Raw genomic sequence first — 18,152 nt, forward strand, 5'->3', positions numbered from 1 at the left:
AAGCTTCTGACTTCAGAGATGTGAAGAGCTGGCCCCCTCATTTGGGGTGGAGTCTCATCCATGGGCTTGGGCGTGTGCACAGGCCTGGGACCTTCATTCCTGACCTGGTCTTTGGGCTTCGTTGTGAACACCATCTTCTCTGCGTCCACCTGACAGGCTGGGGCTTGGGCTAAGGTCAGGCCAAGTCTGGCTGGTGCAACAGTGCCCTCTAGAGGACAGACTAGGCCCAGTCACAGCCTCAGATTCCGGGCCCACAGCTTCTCCCTCCTCCCACCCTGCACTGGCTACAGACAGAGGCCCAGCTGATGTGTCTATTGGAACGAGTTTATTTAAGTACACTGGGCCCCACCAGGCAACGTGGTTTGTGTGAGGCTGTGCGAGGGACAGGCTTGGGCTAAGGGCGGGGGAGGTGAGCTGGTTAAGCACACTGCAGTCTGTGGGTCGCCACATCGCTTTCACACACACCTGCTGCTGTGGCCCACACCTGGCAGGGCCTTTGGTCGTTGGACGGCATGGGGGAGAATACTGCCTGGAATCTGGGATCAGGGCAGGTCTTGGTGTCACAGGTGAGGGTGCCGGTGAATAGCTGCTAGCCCCAGCTTTGCACCATCTGGCCTGAAGAGCCTTGGGACCACTGCCAGGCCAGCCCAATCCAGGGTAGGCACCTGGCCCCACTGGACCAGAGGAGGTGAGCCTGAGCCCATCAGCTCCTGGCACTCTGGTCTGGCCCCTCCCTAACCAAACAAGTGCAAAGACAAGAATGGCACAAATCAGCCCAGAGGGGGCTGTCTCGCCTCTACAACCTAGTCCCCCCTGGGTCAGCTAGCGTGGGAAAAGGCAACTTAATTGCAGCTCTTTCTCCAGTCCTAAGGAGGCTGGATCCCCAACACCCCTCCTTTGCTAGCAGCCTCTGCCAAAGGGTGATTCTACCTCCTGTTTCAGAAAGTCCAACCAGCAACCAGCCTGTTGATTCCAGGGTGGTGAGCAAGTGGAAGAGGGAGAAAGAAAGAGGCTGGAGTGACTCTGAGTGTAGCCTCTGATCCCAAATGGTCCTGAGGCCTATGGATACTGTCAGTTCACCGTTAGCAGGGAGTGGCGGGGCCCTGGATGCTATGCTAAGCTTAGGTGCTGTAAACGTTAGTGTGAACAGGGTGACTGGCGGGCAGGAGGCAGTGAGCTCCCTCGCTCCAGTCCCTGTACTGAACAAACACTTCAATAAATAAAACTGAAGATGGCTTTGCCCATGGATGGATGGAAAGCAAGGGCCTGGGGCCAACAGGCTCCTGAAACTCTCCCGAGATCCCCGGATGGGGGTTGGGGGTTAGAGCGTTAACTCTGCCACCCATCAGAAGTAGCACTACTCCTGCCCTCCTCAAATGCCCAGTGTGGTCCTGGTCTCCAGGTGAAGATGAGGGCATCCTGCCCCCTCCTGATACCGAAGTCTCAGTAACCGCTCCTGGAGTGCTTTTCCAGCTTTCTAAACCCAAACTACAACAAAACCAGACAGAACTCAACCCTGGCCCTCAGTCTGTGATCAAGGGGCATTGAGAGCAGAATGATGAGCAAGGGGAGGCAGCAGCTGCCTTGGGCCGCAGGGCACCCTGGGTGGGGTAGGGGTGGGGCTGGCCCAGCCTAGGATGGGCAGCAGCAAGGTCTCCTGGGGGTTGGGTTTACCTCCCTCTCTGTCTCCCTATGGTAGTAAACATAGTCCCACACAGCCAGCCAAAGACCCCGCTGACGGAGCAGGGCCCTCTGCCAGCACTCTTCCCTGTCGGGCCAGTTAGTGGTCAACCCCAGGTTTCAGGCCGTCACCATCGTGGGTAGTTCATCGTCCTTTCTGGGCCCCGGGATCCCTGGGATCCCCGGGCCACACGGCACTCGCATATGCGCACACACTCGTACCCACACACCCACACACACACTCATACACACAGGCAATTCCTCGCAAACACTCCGACTCAAGAAAGCGAGTTTTAAAGTGGAGTTAACTTCAGAGAGAGGTGAAGATGATGTCCCAATATTAGAAGGTTTTCCTGTGGATGGATCGGGCACCGTCTTCCTCGTATTCCTTCTTAGAGACCCACATCTTTTTAAAGGTGTCCAGGGAGGCGAGGATGGAGCCCCTGGAGTGGAGGGAATCCAAAGGAACAATGTCAGAGAAGGGGAGTGGGTACTCATGGAGCCAGCCAGTCCCTCTGGGGCCAAACCAGATCAGGCTTTTCTTTAAAGGGATGGGGTGGTGAGGGGTAATCAATGCCTTTGCTTCCTGTTCCGCTCTTATGCCCAGAAGAGCTACTCACCCAATCCATGTGGAATACAGTCTCTCTTGCGGTGCAGATATCTGCAGGGGTGGGTGGAAAGAGGAATCTGAGACGTCCATCCTCCCCTCTCACTTTCCCTGCCACTACTCACCTTTATGGCCACTTCTCACCGCCAGTGAGAGCCGGTGGATACATGGATACATTTCAGTGGATATATTTCATAAAACAGGCTTTAAGTTATGTCCCTGCTGGACCCTGTGGCCTCTCTGGGAGGTACTGTGGCCAGCCTGCTCATCTGAAGAAACAGGTTCCCGGCATCCCTAAGTATCTATGGCTCCCAGGGAAGCTGGGGCTATCTGGGGGCAAGATTTGGCTCCGGCGGGGGCTGGTGGGAAGCCCCAGTGTGGTGGCAAGAACCACACTCCTCCATTCAGGATCCCCCCTTAGGCAGGCCAGCTCTCCTCAGCAGTCACTGAGACGTTAGACTGTGTCACAGGGGAGCAGTCAGAGTCAGTCTCCTGTCAGTGTCACCGTTTCCCTGAAAGACCACGTGTGGGGCCCTCAGCCTAGCACCCTGCCACATCTGGGTATCAGAACTGCCCCCTTTTGTGAAGACGGAGAGTGAAGGGGGTCCTCCCCTCTGGTGGGCTTCAGGGGCAGAGTAGAAGCTGGGAGCCATCTGGCGGTGCCCAAAAAACTTGGGGCAGAGCAGGAGGGGAGGCCACGCCACATGGCCCTCCAGATCCTGGGAGGCTCAGTTCCACCCCGCCCCTGGCCCCGCCCCCAGCATGCTCCTACCCTGATCTTCACATCTTTCGGAGCCAATTTCTTCACTTCACTCAATAGCCTGTCACCAAAACCTGAATGGGCAGGAAAGGAGAATCTCACGTCAATTCCCTGGGCATCGGGGCCCAGCAGTATGTGGAAGCTTCCTGGGGAAGGGCGCTGAGAGCAAAGACCAACCTTTGAACAGGGTGGAGCCTCCCGAAAGGACGATGTTAGAGAAAAGTGTGCGCCGCAGGTCCATGTCAGACTTCTGGATGGCGAACACCAGCACCTCATGGATGCCCTCGCTCTCCTCGCCGATCAGGTCCGGCCTGAACAGCAGCTCAGGTGCCCGGAATCGGGAAGGACCAATCTGCAGGGGGGCCGCAAGCTTCTCAGGCTGGGGTGGGGGCTGAGGTCCCTCTGGGAGTGGGAATGAAAGAGGGCCCTCTGCCCATGGCTTAGTAACCAGGTGGCTAGGAAGGCCACGCTCAGGCAAGACCTTGTACGTCAAGGGCACAAAGAAGAACAAAGAGAGGGCTCCTGGGAACAAAAAGGAACAAACAGGGCTCCTGCGAAACTACAGAGAGGAAGCTCCTGTGCGTAATCCTAGCTCTGGCACTTGCCGGCCAGAGACTTAATAGATGGATTCATTCATTTGTGGAAATTTCTTCCTATCAGTGGAGGTCCAGGGAGATGGAACTCACCCTACACTGTGCCTAAGTGGTTAAGGACAGCACTCTACCTCACCCTTCCTAGTCCCATTCCGACCTAGGAAGATGCCTCTGGTGCCTCCTCCCCTCCACACAGGACAAGCAAAGTCCCTGGCACCTCGCTCTGCAGGAGATGCTGCGGCTCAAGAGCTATGCTGCTCCAGGCAGATGGTGTGAAGGACCTGACTCCAGCCTGCCCGTGGGAAGTCTGGTTTGGGCCCAGAGCTTTTGGGGCCTGGGGGGCCTGAGAGGAGAGGTCCGGACACCTACCTCAATGGTGCTGCCGTCGGGCAGGTAGTACTGTGCCTTCTCCGTCTCTAGCGTCTCATCCTTCTGGGGGTTTATGGATAGGTAGCAGGCTCTCTGCAGAACGAAGCACAAGTCAGGCAGGCAGGAAACCTGGCGCCTACCCAGTCAAAGCACCCGGGAGTGATGTGCTGCTGCAGAAATCTGCCCATTGCAGTGACTGCCCTAAAGGTCGTTAGAGCTGCATATGCTAAGTGCCACCCAGTGAGCGCTGACCGAAATCTCCCTGCCCTTTCTTAGGATATCGTTTTCACCTGCTCCACCTTCCTGCTGCGCAAGCGTGGCAACTCAGCTTTCTGGATTTGGGTCTGAGACCACACCCTAATTTTAGTCCAGACTCAGGTGTTTTTCTCCTACTACTCATACGGTTCTGGGTACCGCCTACCCAGCTCCAAGGTCTCCTAGAGCTATAGGTGGCAGGAGGGTTCATTTTACCAAAAAAGAAAAAAGTATTCTGACTTCTTCAAGGATGTAAAAGAACGTATGTAATTTGTACGTAATGTATAAAAAGCATTAAGTAAAGGAGCATGGGTGTGCTCATCACCCAGCTTAGGAAATAGAGGCAGCTCCCTTTCTACCACAAGACGGCAGCACTTTGGAAGGTGAATCCGTCAGGGTCAGGGGACCCAGCTGGAGACCACACAGCTGCCAGGAGGCCTGGCTGGGGAGGGCAGAGCCTGATCCCCAGGACAGGAGCTTCGCTGCTCTTCACTTCAGGTCACGGAGGTCCTGGCTGCTATTCCCATTCCCTCTCCCAGCCCTGGGCCCACGGGGGCAACACTTACTTCTTTTATGGCCTTAACAATCTCAAACTCGGAGGATGAGTGGAAATCATAGCCTTCCTTGCGCAGGTAGAGGCGAAGGAAGCGAGAGACGTCCCGGCCAGCGATGTCGATGCGCATGATTGAGTGGGGCATGGCAAAGCCCTCGTAAATGGGCACGGCGTGGGTGACGCCATCCCCAGAATCCAGCACCACACCCGTGGTCCTGCCGGTGGCATAACTGAAGCAAAGGGGGCAAACCATCACCAACCCCTGCCTCCTCACTCGGGGAAGAAACTCACTTCTTGCTAGAGTTCAGTGTTAGCTAAACTAAAGCTGGGGCCTGCCTTCTCCAGAAGCCTTCGACTGGACTAAGTACGAAGGCAGCCTGAGTACTGAAGCAAGCAAGCCTGTAGTGTCTGAAGGAAAGGGGCTGAGCCTCTCCAAGCTCCTTCCCCAACCCCCAGAAGAGCAGGCCTTCTAACCGCAGGAGATGGCCTGGCCTTCAACTGCTTCAGGGACCCAGCCTGAGGGACAGTTTTTACTCTCTAGACAAGAGGACAAAACTCAAATGCCTACAGGGGTCAGGCAGGAAAAGTGAATGAGTAAAAGAAAATAATATCTTCACTTTCATAAAAAACTAGCTTCTTCCCACATGGCCCTCTAGGTCTGTCCTTAGTATTTTCTCTTTTGGTAAGGACAAGAGTACAGACATATATTTCTGTGATATGAGGGGAAAAACCCACAATGCTTCATAAATAGCAACTGACATTCTGCCTTCGTGTTGGGAGGACAACAGGGAATGGAGAGACTGTGGTGAAGTCAAGTTTGCAAGCCCTATCTAAAGTGCAGCTGCTACTTTATTTCAGCTCCAGCTGATTTTTGTTCTAGAGGAGTGCAGGCCCAGCATTATCAGATCTTCCCATTTTTTCAGAGAAGCCGAAAATTTGGATTTTGATAGGAAATGTCCTAATTTTTAAATGCTGGCTCACAATTTTTTAATGGGGCCAAACACATGCCGTCTGTAGGTCACCAGTGTACGATCTCGGCAATATACCTAACCCTGGTGTGAGGCAGGTTGGGAGCATGACAGAAAGACGGGGGTGTGAGAACAGGGAACACAGAGGTGTTTTCATCACGACCCTATCACCAGGCTTGCATAGCACCCGGCACAAGTAGGCCCTGAAATAATACCCGAAGTCATTACAGGGGCCTGCAGGGAGAGCTGTTGCAGCACATGGCCTTCCCAGCAGGCTGGGTGGAGAGCCTCTGGCACCAAACCAGCAGGGAGTTACGAGACTGGAAAACAGCCTCAAGGCTGTCTTTCGCACCATCCAACCTTCCCTGGCAGAGATGTTCAGGTGACTCTGAACCAACCCAAAGGAGAGGCAGCCTCGACTCTGCCAAAGGACTGCTTTCCCCGCAAGGGGCCAGGCTAGCCAGCCAGCTGCTACTCACAGGCTGAGCACAGCTTGCATGGAGATGAAAAGGGCTGGCACATTGAAGGTCTCGAAGAAAACTTCAGCAGCTCGTTCCCGGTTTTTCCGCGGGTTTAAAGGCGCCTCTGTCAGGAGCACAGGATGCTGGTGAAAGATGCCCAGACGGCAATCAGGGCGAGGCCAGATTCCCACCCCTCATTAGTACTGTGTGGCTGGTTGGAGAGCTCAGGCGACCTTTGTCAGCCTCTCTCCAAAAAAGGACAAACTGGGCTTGTCACCTATCCCCACCGAAGTCAGCTTCTCAACTTTCTAAATTCATACCCCCTTTAAAGTCTCATTCTGTCCTCATCCCTTACTCCCCTCCTTGTCTTCCAAGATTCTTATATAGGTCCTTGTACCTACTGTATAGCTCCAGTTGTCAAGATTTTGCTAAACTCTAAATTTGGAATTATTACGATAAAAATAATAGTTAAAAAATTTTTTTCAAAATAGAAAATTAAATTTCAATATTGACTGTACTTCTAAAAAATGGAACATATCCCTCCCCTGGAAATTCTGATAAGCCTAGTATGCACCTTCCTTTTGTGTTTCTGAGTTGAGACTTCCTTTCTTAGAAGGTAAAGAGTATAGGCTCTGAAGTCTGAAAGACGTGGGTTTGAATCCCAGCTCTACTACTCTATTCACTGGGTGATCTTAAAAACACCACTGGCTTCTCTGACCTTCTGTTCCCTTGTTTATAAAATGGAGATAATACTACCTGTATCTCATAGGAATGCTGTGAAGATTAAATGCAAACATGTCTGGAAAGCACATGGCCTGGTGCCTAGAACATAAGACTCAAACGCTCGTGGCAGTTATCATCGTCATCCGCCTCATCTCTGGGGTAGGGGCTCTGCCTGCTCTGCAAACCCTGCAGGGGCACCCTGAACATAGGACCCTCACCTCCTCTGAGAAAGTCTGCAGCTGGTCCTTAGAATAGACGTATTGCCAGATGCGCTCCATGTCGTTCCAGTCCTTGACGATGCCGTGCTCCATGGGGTAGCGGATGGAGAGCAGTCCTCGGTGCTCCTGGGGGCAGAGAGCAGCACTTACAGCAAAAGCCAGCCTCTCAGCAGGGCTGCCAGGTGGGCCCTGCTCTTCCAGGGCCTGCAGTCCTCAACCACAGCTAAGGGCAGGCCACCCAGCCTCCAAGTCTCTAAGCTGTATGCTGCAAACTGTACTCAGTGCCCAACCAGCTGGCAAAGCAGAGGGCTTCTGCATTTCCGTGGGCCGCTGGGTGGCACCCTCCTCATTGCCTGGTTCCAGGACACAATCTCCTGGCGTTTGCAACCAAGGTTGGCAACAATGATTCTGTTATTCTGCTTCTAGAAGCTGCCTGAGGAAAACTGTGCTAATTAACTGCCAAACTGTGTTAATTAACTTATCCCCAGGGTATCCCAGCTAGAATCTCCCCCCAATCACTTCTGCCAAAAAAATAACGAAGCCAGTCAACTTAATCATTGGCAATGAAGCGAAAGCCCTCTTTTCTAGACTGGTCTCTATTTCCCAAAGTGGGGTTCCAGATATTTTTTCTCCAAAACCAGAGGCTGTTCCTGGGAGAAAGAAACCAACTAGGTTTACTCTCTCTAGAATGAGAGAGTGAAAGGGGAGAGTTCAAGAGGAAATTGCTCCTTTTACTCGTGGCCATGTCCCACTGTGGGACACTGCCCGAGTGGGGAACAATGAAGGTCCCCTGCTGGCTTGAGGCTTCTTCAGTAGGACGGGGGATTACCTCTGCTTTGGGGCCAATGAAGATGTCGCCTTCGAGGGCACCTGCCATGACACGAACGTGTTTGGGTCTGCCCACACTACAAAAGAGAGCAGGGAGGACCATCACTTTTCATTTCATGACACAACACATGACAAGACACGGGAAGGATGTACTGATGCACGTACTTGGATGGGAAGAAATATACTCAATTCTACTGTGATTATTGTTGAGGAATGAGATTATAGTTGATTTTGATTTTCCTCTTTCTGCTTTTCTGCACTTCCCACAATTTCTATAATAAACATGTATTATTTTATTTTTTTGTATTTATTATTTTAAGTCATTTGTATTTCATATATTTCATATATTTATATATTATAAGTTATTAAAACAAATTCTGGAGGATTCAATACCTCTAGTTCTTCTTTTTCCACAGTATATATGCAGATCAAGAGAGACAGGGAAACAAGAATTCATTTAGATTGATTAACTCAAAAAGTTTTTGTCTCCTTAGCCTCCTGCCCAGGCCTCCTATTAAGGAAAACTGTGATGTTGTAACTGACAGATGGCCTTTCTTCCTTTTTCTACTGCTTTGAGCCCCTTTCCCAGGCACCCGTGCCCTTTTCCTGCCTGCAATCTCTCTGCCTCAGGAAGAAAGTGCTGAGAAAAAAACTCATCCTTGGGCTTCCCCGGTGGCACAGTGGTTAAGAACCTGCCTGCCAAGGCAGGGGACACGGGTTCAAGCCCTGGTCCGGGAAGATCCCACATGCTGTGGAGCAACTATGCCCGTGTACCACAACTACTGAGCCTGCGCTCTAGAGCCCGCGTGCCACAACTACTGAAGCCCGCGTGCTTAGAGCCCGTGCTCCACAACAAGAGAAGCCACTGCAATGAGAAGCCCTCGTGCCGCAACTAGAGAAAGCCCGTGCGCAGCAACGAAGACCAATGCAGCCAAAAATAAAAATAAATAAACTTATATAAAAAAAAACAAAAACTCATTCTCACCAGGATGGTAGGTATGGTTTAATGTTAAACCCCATCCTCGGTGATAGGAGAATTTTAAGAAGAGGGTTCCATGAAGAGACTGTCATCCAAAGCAATGAGTCACCAATGATAACATTTTTGGCATCAGATAAAATCAAATTAAAAAAAATTCACCTCTTGGATTGTACCCTGCAGGCAACTGTCTGCTTACTCCAAAAGCCAGCTCCTGTCCCTCGCTTGTTGTTTTGAGTACCAAGACTGACCCAAATGAGAGATCCTTTCTCCCTAAAAGATGGAGGGCTGACACCATAATAAAGCTGACAAGCCTCCAAAGCTTCTGACTAAGCTACAGAATGACTTACTAGTTTGGAAAGCAGTATTTGGGGATCTGATCACCAGCAAAACCAGCTTTAATCACACCGGATCCCTGAGGAGAGAGAGAAAGAGAAGTCACAATATCACAAAAACAAGAGGAGATATATATCATACAGTATGTATAATATGGTTCCACTTTTACTTTAAAGAGAGAGACCTTATACTTATGTATACTATATCCACTTGTATGAGAATCTGAACAGTGAACACACACCAAAGGGAGGGCAGTGGGGCTGGGGATGGTGAGGGGCATTTCTATTGCATACTCTATTTGATTTTTATGTATTCTTTGACTTTTCTACATTGAACATGTTTTACTTTCGGAATTAAAAAGGGAAATTAATATTAATAAAGGGGAAAAAAAAAGAACTCTTGAGGAGAGAAGAGGAAAGTGACTAGAAGCACCAAAGCAGCCAAGTTTAGGAATATAACCAAGGAGGGAAGAGCGCATGATTCTGTTACACCATCGTGGAACACTTCTAACCTACTTTCCCAGCTCAGACCCAGACTATCCCTGCCCTCCAAGGCCTCTATGACAGACACCACCACGAGCGCTGCCATACTTGAAGTTAACTCCAATATGACATACGTTGTCTGGTTCTGACTACAGGGGCAGACCACTATGCTTTGTGGGGGGTTTGTGGTTGTTGTTTTGTTTTTTCACTATGCTTTGCTTTACTTGTTGGTCTCTTGAGGTAAAGAGCAGGAAAGCCCTAAAGCACTGTCTGAGAAGAATCTGATGTCTCCCACCATCACCTCTGGTACCACCCGGGCCCAGCCAAAGTAAACATTGACTCTGGACATCAACTCCACGCAGGACAGATGTCGAGGCCTGATACTGCTTGACATTCACCCTGTTTTCTTCCTTCTTAATTCTTCTGCCACCACACCTGATACCCTCGTCCTTCCACCCCCCAACACAGTTTGTAGCTGCAAGTGTAATTAGGGCAAGCCTTTTCCTGCTGCATGGTGACCACTTCTCCTGGGACGAGTGTAATATTGATATTTCCAGGACCTACACAGCAAGCAGTAAACACATCAGGAGAGCTAACTAGCCAAGGTTACCTTGGTACCAAAGGCTTCCTGGCAACAGCCCTGGATCCCTCTCTGTCTCTTATTTCTGCTCTTCTATAGGAGAAGGGCAGGGGCTGGGGTGGGGTGAGATGGGTCATCCTGGTACCTGATTGTAGCAAGACAGAGGGAGGAGGTAAGAAGTGGTTGAAGGACAGGGAAAGCAGTATGGGAGGAGAGCAGGGCAAGCCAGTTCTCTAAGACAGCAGGAGCCTCTGCCAACAGAGAAAACAGGAGACAATGTGCAAACCCATTGGCCTAGGCAGAACAGCAAGGAGCCTGAAAAAGGTGCAGCTGTAAACTGACTCAAAGACCGGGAAGGAGGAAAAGACTATCTTACTGCAAACCCAAGGGCCCTGGGACAGCAGCACAGCTAGTGAAAATAACACTGTACAAGAGAACTCTGGGAACTTGTGATCTCAAGCTTCCAATAATTGCCCACTGCCTTCATCTGGGTGTGGTGATGCCAGCAGACTAACTGGATCTCCTGGTAGAGGTTGAAAACAAGAAAAGTAATCTAGAGTCTGTGCTTCAGACTACGGGGCATACAGGATCTTAGTTCCCTGACCAGGGATTGATCCTGTACCTCCCACAGTAGAAGGGCAGAGTGTTAACAACTGGATCACCAGGAAAGTTCCTAGATATTTTTAAGAGATGATTTTCCTGGATATTTGATTTTGAGTTTACTAGCAAAAGGACTGGAGGCTGAGTGACAAAGCAGAGTAAGATGTTAGGTTCTTTTCTTTCTCTCCATCTTCCCGGCAAGAGTATAAAATGCCCAGTTCAAATACCACCGCCTTGCTCCTGAAGAATAATCCCCGGTTGGAATTAATTATCCTCTTCCTATTATCTCCCCAAATCACCATTACCTGTTTTACTAGGTAGCATAAATTTCATTCTGCTTTTCTTTAAAAAAAACATATATATATACTTTTGATGTGGACCATTTTTTTAAGTCTTTATTGAATTTGTTACAATATTGCTTCTGTTTTATTTTATTTTTTTTTGGCCATGAGGCATGTGGGCTCTTAGCTCCCCAACCAGGGATCGAACCCGCACCCCCTGCATTGGAAGGCGAAGTTTTAACCACTGGGCTGCCAGGGAAGTCCCCTCATTCTGCTTTCTATTCGAATTTGTGGTTTCCACTTTTGTTTCTTTTCAGCGCAAATTCCTTGAAGTCAGAGACTCTGTATATCTGCAGTATCTCACATGTGCAAGGTACTTGAATAGATGCTGGTTGACTAAAATGAAAACCAAGCTCAAATGATTGAGCTGATGAAGCCTAAAGTATGGAACCTGAATGAGCAGCTGGAATGCCAGAAGCCCCAGGCAGAGGTGGTACAGGGAAGGCAAAGGCAGGGTTGGGAATGATGCACAGGGTGGAACCAGACCCAGCTTGTCCCTGCAGCTCCACGAGCTGCCTGGCAGGCCAGCTGAAGAATGGGTGAAGAATGTGTGGGGATGGGGGAGCCGGCTGAGTTGCCTCTCTTCTGCGCAAGCCATACCATAAAAGCATATAAAAGGGGCATGTCAATTTCTTCAGGGTCATGTCAATTTCTTTAACAGTATTTGTAACTAGGAACTGTATACCTGGCAAATGAGCTGCCACTCTCTTTGTTATTCACTCTGGCAAAGCCAAGTAAACAAATGCCTTTTAGAAGCTACTTGAAAAAGTAGTCTCATTAAACATTTGATTTGGGGGACTCGAGTCTGCTGCCAGCCACCACTCTCCTTCTGATGCAGGCAAACAAATAGCAAATCCTTCAGCAAGGCTCTCCCAGTACCTGCTGGCTATAGGCCTTGTGGCTTGGGCAACCTTATCCTAAGCACTGATTATTCTTGACATGCTGGGAAGGAGGCTAGCTGTCTGACATTTTACAAGTGGGAAGAGGACGCTGAGAGGTGGAGCCTCAGATTCCGGGATATTGGTGGCCCATTTTGGCCCAAAGACATATTTTGTTTGGCCCACAAAGTAGCTTTTTTAAAAAAATTAATTAATTAATTTATTTTTGGCTGTGTTGGGTCTTTGTTGGTGCACATGGGTTTTCTCTATTTGCGGCTGTTCTTTGTTGTGGTGCGTGGGCTTCTCATTGAGGTGACTTCTCTTGTTGTGGAGCACGGGCTCTAGGCGCGCGGGCTTCAGTAGTTGCGGCTCTTGGGCTCTAGAGCGCAGGCTCAGTAGTTGTGGCACACAGGCTTAGTTGCTCCGCGGCATGTGGGATCTTCCCGGACCGGGGCTCGAACCTGTGTCCCCTGCATTGGCAGGCGGATTCTTAACCACTGAGCCACCAGGGAAGTCCCCCATAAGGTAGTTTTTTAAGAACAACTTTATTGAGATAAAATTCACATGCTGTACAATCTACCCATTTAAGGTGTGTAATTCAATAGTTCTTAGTATATTCACAGAGTGTACAATCATTCACCACAATCTAATTTTAAAACTTTGTCATCATCCCCCAAAGAAACGCTGTATCCATTAGCAGCCACTCTCCATCCTTACCACCACCAACCCCCAGCCCTAGGCAACTACTAATCTACTTTCTGTCTCCATAGACCACAAACTACTTTTACATTAACTTCTAACAGTTAAAAAATTAGAGATTGCACATGAAATTTAATACTTCTGATTTCTCTTGAAAAATCAGAAGATATGGCAACACTGGGTCTGCATTCCTACATGGGGACAACTGGTTGGAAATGAGAAGCAGCTGGCCCTTTGGTCAGGTGTGCCCAATGCACCTTTCAGATTCCTCGCACTGTTGTTAAGGCTACCTTCTCCCCCTGGCCCCCACGACTTTTTTAATGTATCTGCTTGGCCTCCGCAGGCATTGAGTTCGAGACCCCTATTCTAGACATGCTTTCTAGCTTGATGTGAAGCACATCCGTGGCTCTCAAAATATACATAATTGAATAGTGAGATTATCTCTGCAAGCCACCTCCTCTTCACTCTCTCCGTCAAACTACGGATGGATTCTTGCTGCAGTTGTATAACCAACAGCCTGAAAGTCACACCACAAGTGATGGTGTTACATAAATATATTGACTTCCTTTTCCTCAGCTAATTCTAGTGTCCCTTAAACTTAAGTGAATCAGCAGATCTTAAGAGCTGATGACAATCAACAGATGAATGGATAAAGAAGATGTGGCACATATATACAATGGGAATATTACTCAACCATAAAAAGAAACGAAATTGAGTTATTTGTAGTGAGGTGGATGGACCTAGAGTCTGTCATATGGAGTGAAGTAAGTCAGAAAGAGGAAAACAAATATTGTATGCTAACACATATATATGGAATCTAAAAAAAAATGGTTCCGAAGAACCTAGGGGCAGGACAGGAATAAAGACGCAGATGTAGAGAATGGACTTGAGGACACGTGGAGGGATAAGGGTAAGCTGGGACAAAGTGAGAGAGTGGCATGGACTTATATATACTACCAAATGTGAAATAGATAGCTAGTGGGAAGCAGTCGCATAGCACAGGGAGATCAGCTCAGTGCTGTGTGACCACCTAGAGGGGTGGGATAGGGAGGTTGGGAGGCGAGATGCAAGCGGGAGGAGATACGGGAATATATGTATATGTATAGCTAACTCACTTTGTTATAAAGCAGAAAGTAACACACCATTGTAAAGCAATTATACTCCGATAAAGATGTCAAAAAAAAAAGAGCTGATGACAAATTGTTTAAAAAAATGAGACAATTATGAAATTTGAACATTGACTAGATATTTGATGATATTAAGGAATTATTATTAATTTTATTAGGTTTGATAATAGTATATTGGTTATGTTTTTAAAAGAGTGTGGGGACTTCCCTGGTGGCGCAGTGGATAAGACTCCGCACTCCCAATGCAGGGGGCCAGGGTTCGATCCCTTGTCAGGGAACTAGATCCCCAATGCATGCCACAACTAAGGAACCCGCCTGCCACAACTAAGAACTGGTGCAACAAAAATAAATAAATAAATAATAAAATAAAAGAGTGTGGAAGTGGGAAGTGGGTGGGAATGTAGATTGACCGAGAGTTGATAACCATTTCAGCGAGGCGATGGATATGTGGATGTTTGCTATACTTTTCCTCCTCCTTTTGTTTATATTTGAAATTTTCTATAATAAGGAGAGCTGGCAAATAAGATGATAACACTTAAGTAAAAATTCAAAACATAAATACTGTACACACACACATTATAAAATACATGTGTCCATAAAATCATGGATGGAAAGGAGCACATCAATTTTACGATGATGGTTTGCTTCTGGGGTTATGTCTGGACCAGAAAGAAAGGATGGGATTGTAGATGGGTACAAAGAGGCTTCAATTATATCTGTAACGTTTTATTTCCTAAAAAAATATGAAGCAAATATGGCAAATGACATTTATTAAATCTGGGTGGAAGACATGCTACATGGGTGCTTGTTATATACTTCTCTGAACTTTTCTGTGTGTTTAAAGTATCCCACTTTTCAAAAAGGGGGCTGAGGCAGCATAACATTCCCCCCAAACAGTTAAATTCTTAGCTTGAAAAACCTGTAAAGATCTGGTATTGTTCCTGCATTTAGGCCCACACAGTATGGTCATGAAGACAATCTTAAAATTGACCAGAATGTTGATCCATTTTAGGAAAGAACTTAACCTTCAAGATCTTCACAAAGATTTGAGCTTCAGAATAAACATAGTATTCTAATCAAAGTGTTGTGGTCCTCAGAATATGGCCTGGGAGCTGTCCTCCTCTTTCTTGTATTACTATCTATGATATGCCTTTGGGAAGAATGACTTATGCTTGTTTGTTGGTTTATTTATTTATTTATTTTTGGCTGCATTGAGTGTTGCTGCACGCAGACTTTCTCTAGTTGCGGCGGGCGGGGGCTACTTTTCGTCACAGTGCGTGGGCTTCTCATTGTGGTTGCTTCTCTTGCTGTGGAGCATGGGCTCTAGGCGCCCGGGTTTCAGTAGTTGTGGCACGCAGGCTCAGTAGCTGTGGCTCGTGGGCTCTAGAGCACAGGCTAAGTAGTTGTGGCACACGGGCGTGGGATCTTCGCAGACCAGGGCTCGAACCCGTGTCCCCTGCGTTGGCAGGTGGATTCTTAACCACTGCACCACCAGGGAAGCCCTAATTACACTCTCTTTAGCCCAGAAATAAAATTGTGGCAGCATGGTAAGCTATGGAGCTGTTGAATCTGCTAGAGACACATTCTCAAAATATAAAGTTGGCTCAAATATTTCAAATGATTTTTCCTATCCATCTTTCACTTTGAAACAAAACAAAACAAAACTCTCTAAATATCAAACAGCAAGAACTACGTGAGGCCGCATATCTAAAACTGTGGCAGATGCTCAGTAAATCCTAGTGGGAAAATTACTTAAGTTTCTCCTATTTTACCTTTTGGTGGGATTGTTGGCATAATAAAGGAAATGTTTTCCCAGAAAAAAGCAAGTCTATTCCTTAAGTCTTAAAACTGAAAATGCACCACTGTTTTGATGCATTTCAAATACACTACCAAGAAAGAGAAAGAAAGAACTAAGAAGCATTCGCTTAAGTGACTAAAGAAAGCGGATGGAGAGAGAACTGCTGCCCGACAAATCCAGAAGCAAAGGATCTGGTGGGATGGACAGACTACTCCTTCTGCACTGCTGATGAAAACAGGAGATTGCTAATTTCTTTTTTTTTTTTCTTTTTAAAACTTAAGAAAAAGGCAGATGAAGCACACACAGACTGGCTGAAGACAGAAATAGTGTTCTCTGAAAATCAACATCAAGAACAAGGAGTCCTACTCAACCCTGTACAGAAACTAACTAGGCTACCCCCATCCCCCACAATCCTTTCTTTATTTAGGGACATTTTTATTACCGTGATAGAGATATTCAGTCATTTATCCCCCCACCCATCAGTAAAATTAAAAATCCAATGTGCACATCGTGGTGTCAGGCCCTAGATACTGTATGTGGGAGGGAGGTTGGGAAAGAGAGAGTAATGAAAAACGAAGGAATACCATTTTTTTTCCCACCAGGGTTTAACAGTCTAATGAAGCAGACAAAAAAAAAAATTGCTCCCCAACATGAGATGTCTCACTGAGCTCAACCTCCTTCCTGGAGAGAAGGAAAGCTAACCAAAGAAGCACCTTTCCTTGAAAAAAGTGAGGAATTTGGAACCCAATCTCAATCTGAGTCTTGGATCCTTAATTCATAAACCAGGTGGTTTGGATACTGTTAGTTAACCTCTCCAAGCCTCACTTTTCTGCATATTTCAAGTTCTATCTACATATCAGTGTTGAAGCTTAAATGAGATGATGCAAATGAAAGGACCTTGTAAGTGCGCAAGGTCCAAAGGGCTGAATCAACGGAGCGAATCTGACAGTCACTTCAAGACAGAATTGTCAGTTTTTCCTCAATGGAGGGATTTAGAGACTTAGAAGGGGATTAGAAAGGTAGCAACCAATCTCCGTGAGACCAAACCTTTGAGTGGAAGACAGAAATCCATTTTTTTTTTTAACAACTGCCTCCTTCCGCCGAAAATAAGAGCTGTATGTAGATTCTTTCCATGTGTCACTACTGATGCATTTGCGTGGGGTACTATCAAGAGGAATAATGGATAAAGCACCGGATTTAGGGCACCTACACTGTGCGACCTTGGGCTCACTTTTACCTCTTCGCGCTTCAGTTTTCACACTTGTAAAACGAGGACCAAAATTCCTGCCTCAACTGTTCACCCGGTTTTTGTGAGGATCCAGTTCGAATGTATGTGAAACTCCCATGTAAGCGCTAGAGCGCCTGGCAAATATTATGTTTAGTATTTTTCCCCCCAGAAACTAGGCGTTCCGAAGAGGAAGGTATCTCCCTGCTTGCTTTGTCACCCTCCTTTCTTCTCGATTTTTATTAACTCTGTAATTTATAATCACAGAAAAAACTGAAATCCTAAGCCCATTTCTGGCACCTGACTCTCGGGCCCCACCCAGGTACACCGCCAAGCCTCCCGGCCGGCTCGGGATCTAAGGAAACTTAGCCCTTCTCCACCAGCAGGCGGGCCCTAGCCAGTCAGGCCGCACCACTGGGAGTCCCAGAAACCAATCCCAACAGCCCTGGTGCACCGCCCCGCCCCTTAGAGAGGCGAAACACTATGGCGGCCCGGAAGAACGACAGGGGCGCGAGCCAATCACTGCAGAGGGCTGCCCTCATCCTGCAAGGCCCAGAGGCGGGGTCATCGGTCAAGATGGAGAGCCAGAGGAGCCAATAGAGTTATCGGAAACTGGGGAGGGGCGGGCGCCGGGCGCTCACAGAGCGGTTAAGGCCCCTCGAGCCAAGGGCCCAAGGACCCCGCCTGGACTATAACCCTTCCCTTTATCCATCCCAAGGTTCTCCATCCTATGGTTGCTGGCCGGCTGGCCGCCCTGTCTGCGGACTACGGGTCGGGGGAGGACGGAGGCGGCGGCGGCTGAACCCGCCTGACAGGCCGGGCCAGTGACAAAGAGCCGGCGGCCCAGACTGAAACACGGGAAGCGATCCCTTCGGGGAGGAGAGCATAAGCCCCGCTAGGGGGATGCAACTCACGTTGTCGATCACGACAGGCTGGTTGGCGATCACATCGTAGGACTCCATGGCAGAGGAATCTCTCCTTCTGAGGAAGGAACTGCCAGCCTGGTCCGCCGCTAAGGCCACTGACACACATGCGCAGTCTAGCCGCCGGTACAGGGCGGCCAGGGAGCGGCCCGACCTCGCTTCCGAAGAACTA

At 48.4% G+C, this 18,152-nt stretch overlaps 1 protein-coding gene across 1 annotated transcript; it reads right to left on the reverse strand.

Annotated features, from left to right (window-relative positions):
* Positions 1-308: 308 nt before the first annotated feature.
* Positions 309-18,152, reverse strand: ACTR1A (actin related protein 1A). Its single transcript, XM_029245490.1, has 11 exons — positions 17,972-18,152; positions 9,342-9,406; positions 8,017-8,092; positions 7,188-7,313; positions 6,265-6,389; positions 4,831-5,047; positions 4,010-4,102; positions 3,225-3,399; positions 3,060-3,121; positions 2,301-2,341; positions 309-2,123 (listed from the first exon to the last, which is right to left on the reverse strand). Exons 1-11 carry the CDS (start codon positions 18,017-18,019, stop codon positions 2,021-2,023), a joined length of 1,131 nt encoding a protein of 376 aa, XP_029101323.1. The 5' UTR covers positions 18,020-18,152; the 3' UTR covers positions 309-2,020.

This window comes from Monodon monoceros, unplaced genomic scaffold (genome assembly GCF_005190385.1).
Source record: "Monodon monoceros isolate NGI ecotype Baffin Bay Population unplaced genomic scaffold, NGI_Narwhal_1 Super_Scaffold_4, whole genome shotgun sequence".
Taxonomy (NCBI): domain Eukaryota; kingdom Metazoa; phylum Chordata; class Mammalia; order Artiodactyla; family Monodontidae; genus Monodon; species Monodon monoceros.

What these genes read in the sequence shown, in the direction of transcription:
- ACTR1A (XM_029245490.1), bottom strand. Translation starts at nt 18,019, where the DNA reads ATGGAGTCCTACGATGTGATCGCCAACCAGCCTGTCGTGATCGACAAC. An exon ending in AAATACTGCTTTCCAAACTA is followed by an intron (nt 8,093 to 9,341) that starts GTAAGTCATTCT and finishes TCTCTTTTGTAG; the next exon opens with TGTGGGCAGACCCAAACACG. An exon ending in TGCAGACTTTCTCAGAGGAG is followed by an intron (nt 6,390 to 7,187) that starts GTGAGGGTCCTA and finishes ATCTTTCACCAG; the next exon opens with CATCCTGTGCTCCTGACAGA.